At 46.2% G+C, this 16,974-nt stretch overlaps 1 protein-coding gene across 3 annotated transcripts in view; it reads right to left on the reverse strand.

The window, feature by feature from the left end:
• DMAP1 (DNA methyltransferase 1 associated protein 1) overlaps positions 1 to 16,974 on the reverse strand; it is a 77,094-nt gene that overhangs the window by 32,352 nt on the left and 27,768 nt on the right. For all 3 annotated transcript variants that reach the window (XM_054980093.1, XM_054980091.1, XM_054980092.1), the window contains exons 5-8: positions 8,436 to 8,631; positions 6,633 to 6,791; positions 5,520 to 5,687; positions 4,103 to 4,288 (exon numbers count right to left, since the gene is read on the reverse strand). In XM_054980093.1, the coding sequence (XP_054836068.1) occupies positions 4,103 to 4,288; positions 5,520 to 5,687; positions 6,633 to 6,791; positions 8,436 to 8,631 (709 nt within the window). The remainder of the gene's footprint in view (positions 1 to 4,102; positions 4,289 to 5,519; positions 5,688 to 6,632; positions 6,792 to 8,435; positions 8,632 to 16,974) is intronic.

Genomic DNA, 16,974 nt, shown 5'->3' on the forward strand with positions numbered 1-16,974 from the left:
TGTTTAACCACTGCAGATTCACAAGTGTTTCATTATTATAAATTCTTGGACAATTAAGCTATAATTTTTAGAGAAAGAGTCCTCAGCAGAGAAAGAAAGAAACCCAGCAGAAAATTCTCCATGCAGGTTCTTCTATCTTGCCCTCCTCGCAACCGATTTTAGGTCTACAGCAGAGAAAAAACTGCATCAGCAAGAGGCTGCAAAAGATGCCACAACTGTTTCTGTTCAGGTGGACACAGAAGTGATAAATGCCTTGTGCAAAAAGATCTGCATAAATATTTTACACTAATTTGAAATGAGATGTTTAAAAAACAGCACTAAACTTATCACAATATTTGCAAACTGTGGTAAGACAAGTTACCATGTAAAACACGACAGTAAGTTGGTGTATTAAAACTATAAAATCAGAAAGCTTGGGAAGTTTTGGTAACAGACCGTATTTGCCTTACAGGCCCTACCTTACTGGATATTTCCCATGCCTACAATGCATTTACCCCCTCACTACATCTATTCTCAACCACCTTTTAGTGCCTGCTAAAGAACACCCCAAAATTTCCCAATCAGTATTACAAACAGGATTTTCATTGCCATAGAGCTCTAGATTGGCATGCACCCTGTAAACACATGTACCAAACACATACAAAATATGACTGTCCTTTTTTAGGCTTCTCTGTTGCCTCTCTGCTTCTAGTTGCTCCTTCAATGGCACCTCCACGCCATCCTGAACACAGAAAGAGGGGGAAATGGTGGCATTTTCACAGGGTGGCAGCTGTGGAACTACTGTTCACTTGCACAAACAGCTAGGGACCTCCATTTTCAGTCTAAACTAGAAATTGGTGCAACTAGTCTTAAGGACACAAACGCTGCCTAATTCTGTAGGACTGGTTATGTTAAAAAGGAGCTACAGAAGCCCAAGAAGCTATAGGAGCTCACTGAAAGATGGAGATGTGCTGGATACTTCGCACATGCTTCTCAAGAGAAAAAAAGTCACCAGCCCCTCACCACTCATATTCATGCTTTAAATGAACTCGGACAAAATGCCAGACCAGTTTTTCCAGAAAGGTCAAGAACATAAAGGGCTAAGCTGTGAATCAAATACCACAATTCATGTATTTCTTAATCAGGGGTACAGAGCTCAAACACTTACATGGGTCAGAACTGATCTTGAGTAGATTGCATGGAAAAATAATACGATGTCACCAGACCCTGCACTGTCTCAGGGCTTGGGAAGCTGAGGAGCTGGCAACACTTAAAACATGACTATTTTGTCACTGCAGTGCAAGAAAGTAATCCTTAACACTGGGTACATCACACCCAGAAGCAGAATGAGAATGAAAGAGAAGCCAAACATTTTCTAGCTGTTGGTTCCCTCTCCGCTATTACTTCCTCCCACCACACTTAACCACCACAGCTACCCTCCTCTCTGCTCCTACCCACTGCCTCACAGCAAAAGGTCAAATGTATGTCTGTTGATCACCTCTCAGGTGTCCTTAACGAATGAGCAGCAAGTCACACATGGTCCACTGGAGCTCCCAGGTTCTCATAAGAATTGGAGCTCTCTGTGAAAGTTTAGAAGACTCGCCTCGACCACCGTCCCAGGCATCCACATCTCTTGACAGCTTGGCCAATTCTTGGCATCCATCTCTCTTGCAGTACAGTCCACTGCCATCCAACAGCCATGACACTGCTGAGCTGGCTCTACTCAGAACTGCAGCCAACTGAAGGCATGGAGTCCAGAAATACCTGTTGAGCTTTAGAATTGGCAGTGGGAGTTGCTGGCTGGAACAGATGTGTTGGAGGGCTGTTTGTATACCCCAGGCTACATTATGTTGTACACCCCCGTCTTAGCCTGAAGGCTCCACTAAGGTCAAATAATCACTGTGACAATAATGACAACTGACACTTGGTAGCAAGTCTTCCGGTTTATGCTTGGTCAAGATACCTCTGCTGAAGGTATTCAACTTGGTCTTCCAAGCTATTATCAAAGGAAAGTCTCACCTAATCGCCGCTAGGCCACCCGTGTCAAATACATCAAATGAATTATCCTCCTCTTCAGGACACTACAGGTGATGAAAATGATTCTTAGACCTACACTGTGTCAAATCCTGTTGTGTTATTGCAAGCCCTGATTAATAAGTTTCACCTAGTGCTTACCATGACCTATAGAGGGACAAATTGTGAAGTCAGCAAAAAGGGGGCAAAATCAACCCTGCAGTTACTGGATCAGCAGTAATGCATGCTGGGATCTGTGGATTCTGCCCCAAACTAAAGGCAGGGTGGGGGGAGAGCAACCAAGTTTTCATTAAAATATCAATTATTTTATTCAGTTACAAGAGAACCTCATAATAGTTCAGATATGTCCCCACCACCTTCCCTCAGCAACTTGCTGCCTGCCCCCACAATGAAAATGGACACACTCTCACACTGCCGACAGTCAGTCTTCACTGTATCTGAGCAATTAAACAGGTTGCTATCCCTCATGTGCCAGTATGAGCTGTAAACGCTTCAACCTCAATTGACTCCTTGGTAAATGACTTTCCTTTGTTTGGATGATGCTGATACAGCCCTCGATTCAAATTCTTAGTTAAAATGCAATTTAAAAAAATGTTTCCCTGCTACAGTTGGTAATTGACTCCTAATGGACTCTGTCATGGTTGAAACAGAACTAGTGCAACAACAGAAGCTGCCAAGGGGAGCCCTGAGGTGCTTACCTACAGCAGACACAAGGGCCCAAGGCAACACTGGGGGAGGCAGCCAAACATGCCTCGAGCATTCTGAGTGGCTTTCTAATCCTGTATCCTACTGGCGTGAAACAGACTAGTTGCCAAGGCAATGATGACTCAGAAGCAAGGAGAAATGGAAACCGCAGTCCTGGACCCTTTGGGACATCCCATCCCAGGCCACAACTGCAAGGTTGCCTTTCCCAGGGAAACCCAGCTTCAGACATACAAAATGGTACATACTACAAAGGCACTTCAACCCCTCTTTCCTTACCCCTCCCAACCAATTGAAGGGAAGTGCCTTCAGCAGAATCTGCACATAGCCAATGCAATTACTCTCAAACATACCTTTCATTACATCTTAATCTACCTATATTGTCCCATCACCTGCAACTTGTAGATTATATTGTGGCCTCCTTGGTCACAGAACCACAGAGAAGGAACAAAATACTAAAGCCTGAATACAAGATGGGAAAAAATCAGAAGGAAGTGCAAGGTCAATACTGCTCCCTCAGTTATCCAGCCCTGTTTACCATCAGCAGCATTTAAGAGAAATGGTAAATGCCACCCCAAGCAGAGATGGGATAATCAACTCCTGAAAGCTCTCTCCAACTTTTTAAAAAAAATACTATCTTCAATGTGAACAGTTTAAACACCTTTACCAATTATGCTAGACAGCCAAGTGGCACAGTAGAGTGCTGGACTAGGATCTGAGAAACCCAGGTTTGAATCCCTACTCTACCACAGCTCACTGGGCCGGTCACACACACTCAGCCTAACCTATCTCACAGGGTGGTTGTCACGATAAACTGGAGGACAGAACAATGTAAGCCACTTGGCAGTCCCATCAGGGAGAAATGATGGATTATAAAATAAATAAATAATTTTTTAAAAAATAGACAACTTTTGGAAACCAGGGAAAGGAGTTTGATCTCTCTACCATCCTCTAGCCCATCCTACTGCTCCCAATTTTACTGAATAACTACATTTCCTGAAGCAAGCCAGTTTAAAATTTGCCTCTTTCAAATTCCATTGAGCAGTGCTACATACCAAAGAGGAAAACTAGTTCCTGGCTGCCTCTGACCTTTAAATAAGTCCAGTTTGCCTCACTCCCAGTTCAGCAGTTTCAGTCCCTTTCAGTTTAACCCCAACCCCTCTCCAGCTCTAGAGAGGGACATGACTCCTCTCTCATTCAAGCTCTCCCATGCCACAAGAGACAGCAGGCTTTAAAATGAAACAAAACCACTCACAGCAATTGTGACTGTGCAGACCACCCATCTCTCAGTCACTATCCCAGAGCCTGGCAGACAAACTCTGGCCAAGGAAATGGCAAGGCAATAATGTAACAAAGAAAGGAACTAGAACAAACACAAGATGTTTACAGGCTTTTCCGTCTCTTTCTTCTGCGGCAGCTTCTTCTTTGGTGCTTTTCGCTCTGCACGCCTTTGTTCAGTGGTTGTGTCAGCAGCCGTAATCAATTTCTGCAAGTCCTGTGTTCGTTTCTCCCTCTCTTTCTTCCTGGCTTCAATTTTTCGCAGCTCCTGGATTAGATATTCTTCTTCTGCCACCTACAGGTGAGAAAGCAGTAAATCAGATAGAGAACATGAGTGGTAAACCAGTAAAAGAGAGCCACCTAGTGTCAACAGTTGAACCACTCATGTGAGTTTCTTCAGGCTTCAGCGTGGAGGGACTTGATAAAACACAAAAGGAGCCACACTTGGCAGAATTTCATCTCTATGGCACCAGAACCCTCCCAGGGTGCATACGCAGAATACTATACTCCCTGACCAATCATCATCACCCAGCTTCCAACATTCCTTTCTCACTCTGTTCATGCCAACAGCTTGGTATTGTGGCACAACAGCCCTGCTTTCTTCAACTTCATGCATCATTTCCTGGTTTCTGCTCTTTTCTGTCTGCTGTCTGATCCCTTAGCTCCTCTTCCAACTGAGTTTTCCACTAGCTGTCTCATTGCTTCAAGTGCCCATAAAGCCTGTAGAAACATTTTGCTCAGTAAAGTGACTTTTCATTGTATTTACAATTTTCTCAATAGTATGTTTGCAAAATTCCATGGCAGCATATAAGCTCAGTCAACTGCTGCCAGAGGTTTAATTAACCATCACCAGCAAACCCCTTACCAGCATTTCAGTTCAGATCATAGAACCCCTTGAAAGGTGATTTTTAATAAGGCCAAGTGTTTCACCCTTTAAATTATGCAGAAACCTATCTACTGATTTGAAGCAGAGGGAATCTACTTCAATGCATTCTCTGAAATCAAGAGCTCACTCTTGATAGTTGTCAGCTGTAGGCACTTATTCAGGGCCCTTTCCGAACAAAAATCTAATAAAAGCGTATGTTACCACATTATGTTCCATTCATTTACGATTAACATTCATCAACGAATGCATTCAGGCCCATTACTTGATACAGTCCTCAAAAGATGAGAATTGTACCCAAAAACACTCTTGAAAAGAAAATATCCCAGAGGGAATGGGCAGCACCCAAAAAAAACCCATTTTCTGCAGAGATCTGGTACATAAGGAAATGTGACACCTTATTTCCTTCTAATCGTCTCTACCTAACTAGTGTTGTTTAATCTCACCCCTTCAATGAGCTTAGAGCAGCATACATTATTCTGCTTTCCTCATTTTATCCTAACAACCTATGCGGTAGGGTTAAACCAACAGAGAATGACTGGCCCACTGAACTTCATGGACAAGGAAGGATTTGAACCCATGACTCCCACATCCCAGTCTAACACTCAAATCAATACACCATGCTAGTTCTCTCTGACATTACCTGTTCTGGTGTCCGATTATATAGCCTCTCCAGTTGTTCCTTCCGGCGCCTTTCATGGCCAGCATCAAATACAGGGATTTTCAGATCAGTGCCTGGGGCAGCACGAATGTTAGCCAGCTTGGCACAGATGTGATAATAACGCTCTTTTAAATCTTCCACTGATCGTTTCTAAGAAGAGAACACGTGTACAAATAGGTTAGGACCCCTAGAAAAGAACTAAGACACCCAAACGAAGCTGGAAAACAGCTCCAATATGTTTGGGGTCATAAAGAGTATTTATGGCAGACACCGGCACCATGCTCACTTCCACAACACTACCCAGAGGATTATTTCAGACATTTACAAAGTTCATTTTGCCAGATCCCATCAATATTATTTAGCCCATTGAAGGTAAGAATTCATAAACACTTCAGTGGCAGAACTAGGAAAAGAACCCAGGGATACATTCAGGACATACAACAACCTGCAGTTTAACTCCTGTTGGGCACAAACTTTTTTTTTTTTTGCTGTGCTGGAACATACCTCACACTCTTCTCAATTTCCTTCTCCTTTACCATGGAGCTTGACTGAATATGATCCTGCTTGATCAAGCTTCAGTTCACTGTGATGTTCAAACGCAGGCGCCTCAACAAATTGGAGTTTGTTTACTCCACACAGCACAGAATTCTGTACCTCAGGTAAATCCCAGTTTATAATCCTGGAAGATGTGTAGTAGGCAAACACCAATTCAGTAAGGTGCCTGCTTTCAGACATTATGATGAACTGGAGCCTGAACAAGCTGGGAAGTATCCAATACTCAAAGGGAAATGGAAAAAGCACATGATATGCATGAACATGAAGTGTGTTTGTGCCAGACTGAGGTTTAACTGCAGCTTGTTGTGATGTCTGAATGCAGCTCAAGACTCTCTACCTGTAACTGTGCATAACAGAAAAAGGAGGACAACCAGGCAGACAGACAACCAAGCCGTAACTGACCCACTGTGTATAGTCAGTCCCTGCCCATGTTTACTTCTTCTATACTATGAACATTTGTTAAGTTGTAAAAAGTGGTTTCTTAAAACTAGAACTCGCCACACTGTAGTTTACATATACAATATATTTGTGAACACTCACCTTGAACTGCTGGTAGTCATAGCGATCATGAACAACCACAAAGCGAAGATCAAAACGGCGTGACAAATCAAAGAGGTGGTCTGTTTCAGCTTTGGTCCAGGCATCATCATGAAGGTACATCTGATACTCCTGCTCTGAATAAACAGGAACTTGCACTGTCTACAGCAAGAGAAGAGAAGAGATTGGGAGAGATTGCTCAAACAGTGGGCCACTTTGATCAATACACAAAACTATTTGTAGGAAGACTGTGAGGTAGACAAACCCAGGATTGCATATCCTCCTCTATGCTTCCCCTCACATACCTTCACAGCCTGAGCCATATTATCTGTACCTCATCTTTGCCACTCCCCAAGGGTCAAGCCCGTGGGGACCTCCACCAATTTTATCTGCAACTCTATGCCAGCCCCTCAGCATAAAAGGGTGAACATCCAATTTATATACTGCCCTTTAGGACAACTTAACACCTACTCAGAGTGGTTTACAAAGTATGTCATTATTATCTCTACAATAATCACCCTGTGAGGTGGGTGGGGCTGAGAGAGCTCCAGAGTAGTTTCAGACACTAACAGAAGTGCAGCTAGATGGCAGTGCATGTGCTTTGCTTGTGCTTCTCCTTACTGAGTTTTCAGAGTAACAACCAAAGTGGAAGTTTCATGAGAAACGTGCGCTACTTTGATTTTATTAAACCTGTGGTCCGACTTTGACTTGCCAATAGACACTACAGACCTAGTAGCAACGCTGTTATCTGCAGCAAAACTATCTATAGCATCGTCCTGGAAAACCCCACGACCACCTTCTTTAACAACTTGGCACAGTAAGATCTGGGATGCCTTCTTTATGGAAAAAATTTCCTATCAATTGAAGCTAATGGATTCTGTTAACCTGCAGCAAGACTTTTGGGAGAACTGGTTACCAGTAGTTGATTATATGACCGCTCATGAAATATCACCTTGTACCCCTTACCCAATTGATCCTTTTAGTTTTTAAATTTCTTATTTTTCTTTTTATGATGGTGTATATTGATATACATTGATACCTGTACTGTTACGCGTAACACTCTCATATGCCATGGTTCTTCAGCATATGCCTATTGTGGACTGTTATACTTACCTTTGAGGTTACTTGTTAGTGTGTTTGCTTGTTTAGTTTCGTTGTGTTAGATGTATTTAAAAATATGAAAATTGTCAAAAATAAAGAATAATAATAAAAAAGAAACGTGCGCTACTTTTAAGCACATTTCAAGCACATGTGTCTCACCTACATAAACTCCCCTCTAGATACTGCACTGGAAGTCTGTAAAACAAAAGTGCAAGGTGCAGTTCAGTTCCCATTACTTCTAATAGTGCTCAAAGATGCACTAGGGATGAGAGCTCCACTGTAAATAATTCCAGATCCAGGCTTTCAATACATATGGAAAGGAAGCTTGCAATCCTCTTGGCCCATCTCCACAACTTGCACAGTTCCTAAGTGTCCAGAAAACAGTGTGCAGATCTGACAACTTGCAAGTGAGAAGTCACTATGGAGGTTAAAATTATGACTTGGAGCCTTCTCAGCTTCCTCAGATGTGTTTTCTAGTAAGGTTTTTATAAGGCGCAAGAATGCTAAAGATGTATTAAGTAACTTTGTGTATCAAGAACACAGCTTGGTATAGCACCTGTTAACCTGTGGTTAACAGTTTTTATGTTGAAAGTAGATATGGAAATTAACCTAAGAATAGCAACTAGAAGAAAAAGGGTATGAGGGGAAGAGCCTTTGAGATACTCAAATAAATAATTTATCTATGCTGTTCTCAAGCCTCCATACCTTGTTGAATCTGGCAAAGGGGTAGTCTTTGCCCTCTTCTGCTGCTCTCCTCCAGTGATAGAACATAGCCCCATCCTTCCTAGCAGGATTGGTGAAAGGCATCCACTTCCAGGGCCGCACTTTCTTGGAACCCAGCTTTGCCTTGACTGTGCGGTAACCTTGTGTTGTGTCACTTGGCAGCAACGGAGGTGCATCCCTGAAAAAGTGATAAAATATGGGTTGACGGATCTACTTCTAGCATGGGGCTCATTTCACATATTCACTATCCCTTCCGTGATCTTTGCAGAAGACTGAAAGTTTCAGGTCTGTTTGATCTTGTATGCTCTGAATCCCTAAGTTATACACTTAACTCAAAGCCAGCCTTCAGATGAACACAGGTCAGCTTATACAGGTTTCATATATGAATTTAGTTCAGAGGTGCCAAAAGGGTAGAAACTATCAATGAGACACACTGATAGCGGGACCACAAGTGACGCCTGACACAGGTTGGACACTAGTCAGCTTCCCTCAAGTTTTGATGGGAAATGTAGGCATCCTGGTCTTGCAGCTTGGTTCTCTGACTGCTGTCCAATGGACTTTTCAACTGTCACTTGTCCAACATTCCGCCAAGCTGCCTACATTTCCCATCAAAACTTGAGGGAAGCTGGCAAGTGTCCAATCTGTGTCAGGCGTCACTTGTGGTCCCGCTCTGAGTCTCTCACTCTCAGTCCCCAGATTAAATAATCAAAGAAAGCAGCAGTTTCGAAGCAAGAGCATAAATGAACTTTGGAGGCACTCTTCTTAGTTGCAGAGGAGTTAGCCGTGTTAGTCTGTAGTAGCAAAATCAAAAAGAGTCCAGCAGCACCTTTAAGACTAACCAACTTTATTGTAGCATAAGCTTTCGAGAATCACAGTTCTCTGCATCTGACAAAGAGAACTGTGATTCTCGAAAGCTCATGCTACAATAAAGTTGGTTAGTCTTAAAGGTGCTACTGGACTCTTTTTGACTCTTCTTAGTGTAAGCCATCTTCACCTTACATGATAGATCTGTGCCTCATCACAATTATTTATGGTGAAATGTAAAACACACATCAAATTCCAGAAAATGTTTTACAGATTCCTGACTATTCCTCACATCTTTCTTGAAAAATCCATAGAGACCAAGCAATGTGGCATAACACATTTAATTTTATTTTATATCTCAAAATTACAGAGTTGCTACCACACTGATAAATGTGGTTCCAGTTTACAACTCAAGAAAACAAGACTCAGGCAATAATAGCAGCCTTTTACCTTGAAATCTTGCTACAGTTTTTCAAACAAATTCTTTCATAAGTATCCTGCCACAGAGTGCCAGAATTATCTTGGAATCATCCACAAATACTATTATGCTATTGGTCAGAGCATATGATCACAGCAGATTACAGTGCCTTGCAGTATTACTTATCTCTACAAATAAGGCTCTCATCACAACACTTATGAGACTAGTAGTGTATGACCTAGATTGGTCTGACCCAGCAGGCCACCTTAATCAAACATTAAATTAATCTTTGCATTAGACATTTTTCATAATAGGCTGGCACACTTATGCAAATGTTAAGTGCTATAAAATAATTACGTAACCAGCTTTTTATCTTTTAGCGCAAAAGGAAGTTGGACTTTATTTTTTATTTCTTGTTACTGTTCCTGCAGTAAGTAGTACAATATACGTTGCAAAGAATATGATTACACTGCCTGAAAGCCCCATTACATCTCAGGGCAGTAATTACCTCCCTCCCTCCCTCCAGAGAGCCAGTTTGGTGTAGCGATTAAGAGCGTGGGACTCTAATCTGGAGAACCGGGTTTGATTCCCCACTCCTCCACTTGAAGCCAGCTGGGTGACCGTGGGTTGGCCACAGCTTCTAGGAACCACAGGGTGATTATTGTTGTGAGGACAATAACAACACACTTTGTAAACCGCTCTGAGTGGGTGTTAAGTTGTCAAATGTTGTATACTGTAACTGAGATCTTAGAAGTATAATTCCAGACAAAATACACAGCAAGTAGAGGCATGCCAGTCAGCTTCCTCGCTGCAATCCCAACATGGAATGCACACGTCAACATAATGCTGAAGAATCAGGTTGGAATGAATATGGAAGCACCAGTGCCTAACTAAGCCTGCAACTGATATTTTTGGGAAAGACAAGCATATTTTCCCTCAGGACACTCACTGCAGCCAACATCCAAATACCTCAAAGTATCTTGAGGTACCTGAAAGACCAACAAATACATTGTAACATAAGTTGTCACGGACTAGAGGTCATCTATAGCCCACAAAAACTTATGCCTACACCATGGTGGCGAGACCTATGTAAAAAAATCCCTCTGATTTTCTTATTTGCCTCAGATTTCATCATCTCCTGCAACATGAAAGGCAGGGAAAGCCACATACAAAAGATAATCCAGAGTGTGAGAGAGTAGAGAAGTTTGTTTCAATTTATGCAAAGGCTTCCATTTGCTAAAACCCATGACATTAAAATTAAAATTTTAGAATTTTAAGGTATCGATCCTTCAGATACTAATTCAGATTTATACTCGAGTCATGATAATATTTATAAGCATATGAATTCACTAGGAAAGAGCATGTAAATAAATCAATGGGAGCTAATTTTGTCTACTTACTATGATGTTTCACGTGCAGTACAATGATATCCAATTCAAGAGTCTGGTGTCATTATAAGGATGTTCATTTTCTGAGCTCACGTTCTCAAGCACTATTCAAAGAACTACTTCAGTTATGCTCAGAATCTCATGCATATTGGAGTGAATGTTCTACTTTTTTCCTGTGACCCTTAACAATGCCTTTAAAAGTTCCCTTAGTGTCAAATGAGGTTTGCCATGAAATAAAGGTGGTCTTGTGTGGGAGAAAACACCAAAGCTTGTTTCAGCATGTACAAGTTACATGCTGTCTGGCTATAAATCCATAGAATGAAGTTTTAATGTTGATGGTTTTAGCTTTCATATTTCATTTCATTTTTATTTTTACAATTAGCAAAACTTAAGATATATGTAGGTATTTTAGAATGTAGCAGTTTAAGGCATTAGACTTTTACATTTTACATAATATAATCAATGAGTACTCCCTTATTTGCAAAGCAAAACATATATACATTTTAGTCTTCTTAGCTGTGAAGTTTAGATTTTGTAAGGAAGGACTGTACATATTTAGGAAAAAAACCCTATTGGGGCCCTACTGGCACCAGACTTGGAACCACACCTGACAGTTACTCTCTCAAACCCACGAGGGACAGTCTTGGAACCCATCCTTGCTGGCACCATGAATTCCTACCTGGCAGTGGCACAGAGAAGAACAGGACCGGGCACAAGAGGAGCACCAGCAGCCATGAATGAACCAAGTCGCAGTCCCACGGGTCTCTGGAAGGACCGACCCACGGCGGCTGTACTCACAGCACCTCTCGATCCCAGCATAGGCCAGTCACTGATCCTGGGAGGGGGCAGCCCCAGCACTTGGGTGGAGCAAGCAAAGGCAGGGAAACCATCAGAGGCTGAGCCTGCTGAGCTTCAGCTGAGACGCAGGCCGGTTCACAGCCAGGTGTGGATGCCCAGGGCAATTTGTGCTGCAGTACAATTGCTAGGGGGTGGGCATGGGAATTGGTGAAGGGTTAAAACCAGGGAGTCCAGAACAAGCTGGAGAAGAGAGAATAGTGGCTGGCAGGGTGCCCAGGGCAAGAGTCAATTCAGAGAGACCAGGGGAGCTCCGGGTGATGCTACAACACCCCCCCCTTCTTTCTAAGGCTTGGGACGATCCTGACAGACTGCAAGAGGGCAGCAATCACAATGGTTAAAGATGCGCAGGAGGCATTGATAGAGCATGAGCTCTACATCCAGCTGGCAGGCAGCGAGAAGGCAACAAGCACAATAGCATTAGGCGCATTATATTTTAGAAGTGCCTCAAATATCTGAATCATGGAAATCAGAAGCACTGAAACAGCACTTCTACTTCACGCAGTTAGAGCTACCTAGAAAGGTCAGCTAACGGAACTCCTCTGAAAGTTGTAGGAAGGCTATTAAAACTCAGTAAAGGGATTGATAGGAGCAAAAGAAATTAAAACTTAATGCAGACAGGAGAGATGTACTGTAAATAAGGGGAAACTGATCTGAGATGAGATAAACAGGGTTAACATACCTGTAACTTATGTTCATCGAGTTCTTCTGTGCTGACACACATGGGGACTGCGCAGGCGCAGGCCAGCCGCCGGAGAATTTTCTAGAGCTTCCATGGCTCCGAAGGGGCCGTTTGTCGCGCGCCTCCGCGACCGTTTTCCCGCCCAAACGGTCACGTGATCCTCCAGCGACCAACGGCCCCTTCCCTCAGTTCTCCCTTGCCGCCGCTTGACCAACACACTTCAGCCATAACACCTTAAAAACACCAATTTCCGTTACAGCCATCACATTATCGTGCATTGGAGTTCACAGCGGGGTAGGAGGGAGGGTTGTGTGTCAGCACAGAAGAACTCGATGAACATAAGTTACAGGTATGTTAACCCTGTTTTCATCTTCGTTCTTCTGTGCCTCCACACATGGGAGTGTACCAAGCTTCACACAATAAGGAAGGCGGGGGTGAAGTCCAACACAATTTTATTGAACAAACAAGAACAACAACAATTAGATATGCATATATACATCTATGTAAAAAACTGTGTAAGGACACATAAATACTCAATATTTACATATATACACCCCAAGGTACATATATACACTCTTTCACTCAAGGGTACCCAGCAGGTACGCCCAGAAAGTCATCCCAAAACTCCCTCAGGAAAAAAGGGAGTGTAAGACAGCCTTGGCCACAGATACATCTTGCTCCGCATTGACATCAACGGCGTAATGCCTGACAAAGGTGTCTGCAGAGGACCATGTGGCCGCTTTACAAATGATAACCAGGGGCACCCCCCTGAGGAGTGCCGAAGAGGATGCTTGGGACCGCGTGGAGTGGGCTCTGACATGAAGCGGGCAAGCCACCCCTGCCAGGGAATAGGCCTTGCTAATGGCCGTCACAATCCACCTAGACAGGGTCTGTGAGGAAGCCCTGTTACCCTTGTCCTTGGCCCCAAAACATACAAACAGGTGAGGACAGGAGCGGAATTCCTTCGTCCTATCCAGGTAAAAGGCTAGGGCCCTCTTCAAGTCTAGGGAATGAAGGGCCTTTTCCCCCTTAGAGGAAGGTTGAGGAAAGAACACAGGCAGTGAGATATCCTGCGAGAGGTGGAAGGCGGACACCACCTTGGGCAGGAACCCGAGGCAGGGACGCAGGACCACCTTGTTGGGATGAAACACAAGAAAGGGAGGTCAGACCGCAGTGCAGACAGCTCACTGACCCTTCTGGCCGATGTGACGGCCACCAAGAATGCTACCTTGTAGGATAACATATCCAAGGGGCATGTAGCCATAGGTTCAAATGGAGGCAACATGAGACGTGAGAGCACCAAGGACAGTGACCACTGAGGCACTGGCGCCGACACAGGTGGGTAAAGATTGTACATGCCCTTAAGGAACTGGCGGGATTGTGGGTGAGAAAACACCGTAGCACCCTCAACTCGGGTGTGAGCAGCTGATATCGCTGCCAGGTGGACCTTGAGGGAGGACACCTTCAAGCCCAGGCCACGCAAGTGGCACAAATACTCGAACACAACCCCCAAGGGACTGCTGTCAGGCACCACTCCTCTGGCAAGTGCCCAGAGCTCAAACCTGCGCCACTTGGCCGCATAAGCGCGCCTAGTGGATGGCCGACGAGCATTCAGGAGGACCCTCTGTACCTCGTCAGTAAAGCCTATCGGGGAGGAACGATCCGCCAAGCCGTTAGGTGCAGCTTCCTGGGATCGTGGTGGACTAGGCTCCCGTTTAGGAGAAGGTCTTGCCGAGGGGGCAGACTCACATATGTCCGTTGGGACATCCGCAGGAGCTTCGGGAACTAAACCTGCCGTGGCCAGAAGGGGGCCACCAGGATGCAGTCCGTCCCGTCCTCCTCTATCTTGCACAGGACCCTGGGAATCAAGGGGAATGGAGGAAACATGTAGTGCAAGCCCTGCGTCCACGTAAACTGGAAGGCATCCCCAATAGAGAGGGGGTCGCTCCCTGCCCTGGAACAGAACGTGTGGGCCTTGGTGGTCGCTGCAGTGGCGAACACGTCTATCACTGGATGACCCCACATCTGGAAGATCGGCCCAACGCACTCTACGTTCAGTTCCCACTCGTGGTCCAGCAAAGGGACCCTGCTGAGGGCATCTGCCCGGGCATTGTCTGACCCAGCCACGTGTATAGCACGGAGCGATACGCCGTTCCTGATAGCCCACTGCCAAGTGAGCGTGGCTTCCCGGCACAGGGCCATGGACACCGTGCCCCCCTGCTGATTCACGTAGTACATGGCAATCGTGTTGTCCGTCTGCACCAACACCTGACTATTTCTCAGCAGTGCTGTAAGAGAGACAAGTGCGAAACGAATGGCCCTTAGTTCAAGCACATTGATATGGAGGGTCTTTTCCCTCTCAGACCAGACATCCTGCACAGACACATCACCACAGTAAGCCCCCCATCCCAACAGAGAGGCATCAGTGGTAACCGTGACGTCATGGTGCTGATACCCAAAGGGGGTCCCTCTAAACAAGTTGTCATCAGACAGCCACCAGTCCAAGGAGGAGAGGATGACCCTTGGGACAGAGAATTTGAGGGACGGAGGGTGTACCAGAGCATCGTACCTCCGCACAAACCAGTTCTGGACGGGCGCATACGCAGCCTAGCAAAAGGCACCACAGAGGTAGCCGCTGCCATATGCCCTAGTAAGCACTGGATAGTGCGCACAGACTGGAATCGGTTCCTTTTAAACATGGACACCAGACCCCTTAGGGACCGAGCCCTCTCCAAGGGGAGCAGAGCCTTACCCTCCACAGAGTCTAAGAGTGCGCCAATGTAGGACACCTTCGCCGTCTGCCTGTCCTCCTTTTTCTTTTTCAGGGTCTCGTCGGTGGACTTGGAGAACAGCGAGTCCCCTTCAAAGGGCATGCTCTCCACCCTGGAACGCACCTCTTGGGACAGGGCCGTAGACCGCAACCAGGAGTGGCGCCTGAGGACCACCGCCGAAGCCATCCCCCTAGCAGCAGTGTCAGCAGCGTGGCTCCCAGCATTCATTTGCTGTTTAGACAGCCGGACAGCCTCTGTTTGTAGCAGGGAGACGACAGCCTTCTGCTCAGGTGGGAGATCTCGGGTATAGGACGCCAACTTCTCCCAGAGGTACAGTTGGTACCCTGCCATGATGGTCTGGTAGTTGGCAATCCTCAGACCCAGCGAAGCGACAATGTACTGGCGCCTGCCCATGGCATCAAGCTTCTTGCCCTCTTTATCGGCAGGCACCGAGGAATGACCCGATCGTCGGGGGTTGAATTCCTCCGTGACCAAGGATGAAGGTGGAGGGTGCTTCACCAACGCCGGCCAGGTGCCCTGCTTGATCTTATAAAGCTGCTCGATCCTCTTAGATGTTGGAAGTTGGTCACAGGGCACCTTCCACACCTTCTCCACGATTTCCTCAATACCCTCGAGCATGGGGAAGCCAACGGACGCCGGATTATCCCCGTAGATCCGCTTGAGGAGCTTGTCCTTGGTCTGGGGGACTGCCGAAGAGATATCCATCTCGAGAGCCTGAGCCATCCTTGCCATCTGGTCGGAGTAGATGCGGAGGTCCTCGAATGGTGAGCCCGCAGATGGCACCAGATCCTCAGCCGGCGACGGTTCGGACCAGGACTCCGATTGGTAGTCGCCAAGGCTCTCCACTTCCCCCTCATCGGAACCGAGCTGGGATTCCTCAACCTGGACTGGAGGGGGAGCCCACGCTGGCCTTGATGTCGAAGGCCTCGGTTCCGACATGGAGAAACCGGCAGGCGCCCCTTCCCAGTGGCAATGGTACGGTGAGGGAAGGTAAGAGGCCTGTCGATGTCGGGACGCAGTGGACCGGGCGGAGCGGCCACTGTCCCCGGACCGACGTCGCTCGCGACCGGCAGCAGGTGGAGATGGACGGGCAGGAGATGGACGGCCCCGATGAGGAGACGGGCTCGGTTCCAATCTCGGCGACCGAAGGGCAGGAGATGGTCGGCTCCGACAGTGCGGGCTCGGCTCCAGCCCCGACGAGAACTCTGCGGGCACCGTCTCGAAGGCCATCGGATCCGGCACCGGCACGGAGAGTTCCTCTGGTTCGGGGGAGCCCAGATGAGGGGAAGGCGTGTGAGGAAGCACGATGACCTCCTCCTGGGGAGCGGGATGCGGCGACCGATGATGTTTGGTCTTCTTCTTCTTCTTTGCCGGTTCCGAAGACGACCTCGGAACCGACGCGCTCCTCGCCTTCGAAGGGGACCTCGGCTTCAACCTCTTAGACTTTATCGGAATCGAGCCGGTCGTCGGTTCCGATCGGGGACTCGGTACCAGGATCCTCGGTTCCGACGTCGGTCTCGGATCCGACCTGGTGGATGACGCGCTACGGGGCGGCCGCACCGGTCCCTGCGCTGGAGAGGCC

The sequence above is a fragment of the Eublepharis macularius genome, chromosome 5, assembly GCF_028583425.1.
Source record: "Eublepharis macularius isolate TG4126 chromosome 5, MPM_Emac_v1.0, whole genome shotgun sequence".
Lineage (NCBI taxonomy): Eukaryota > Metazoa > Chordata > Lepidosauria > Squamata > Eublepharidae > Eublepharis > Eublepharis macularius.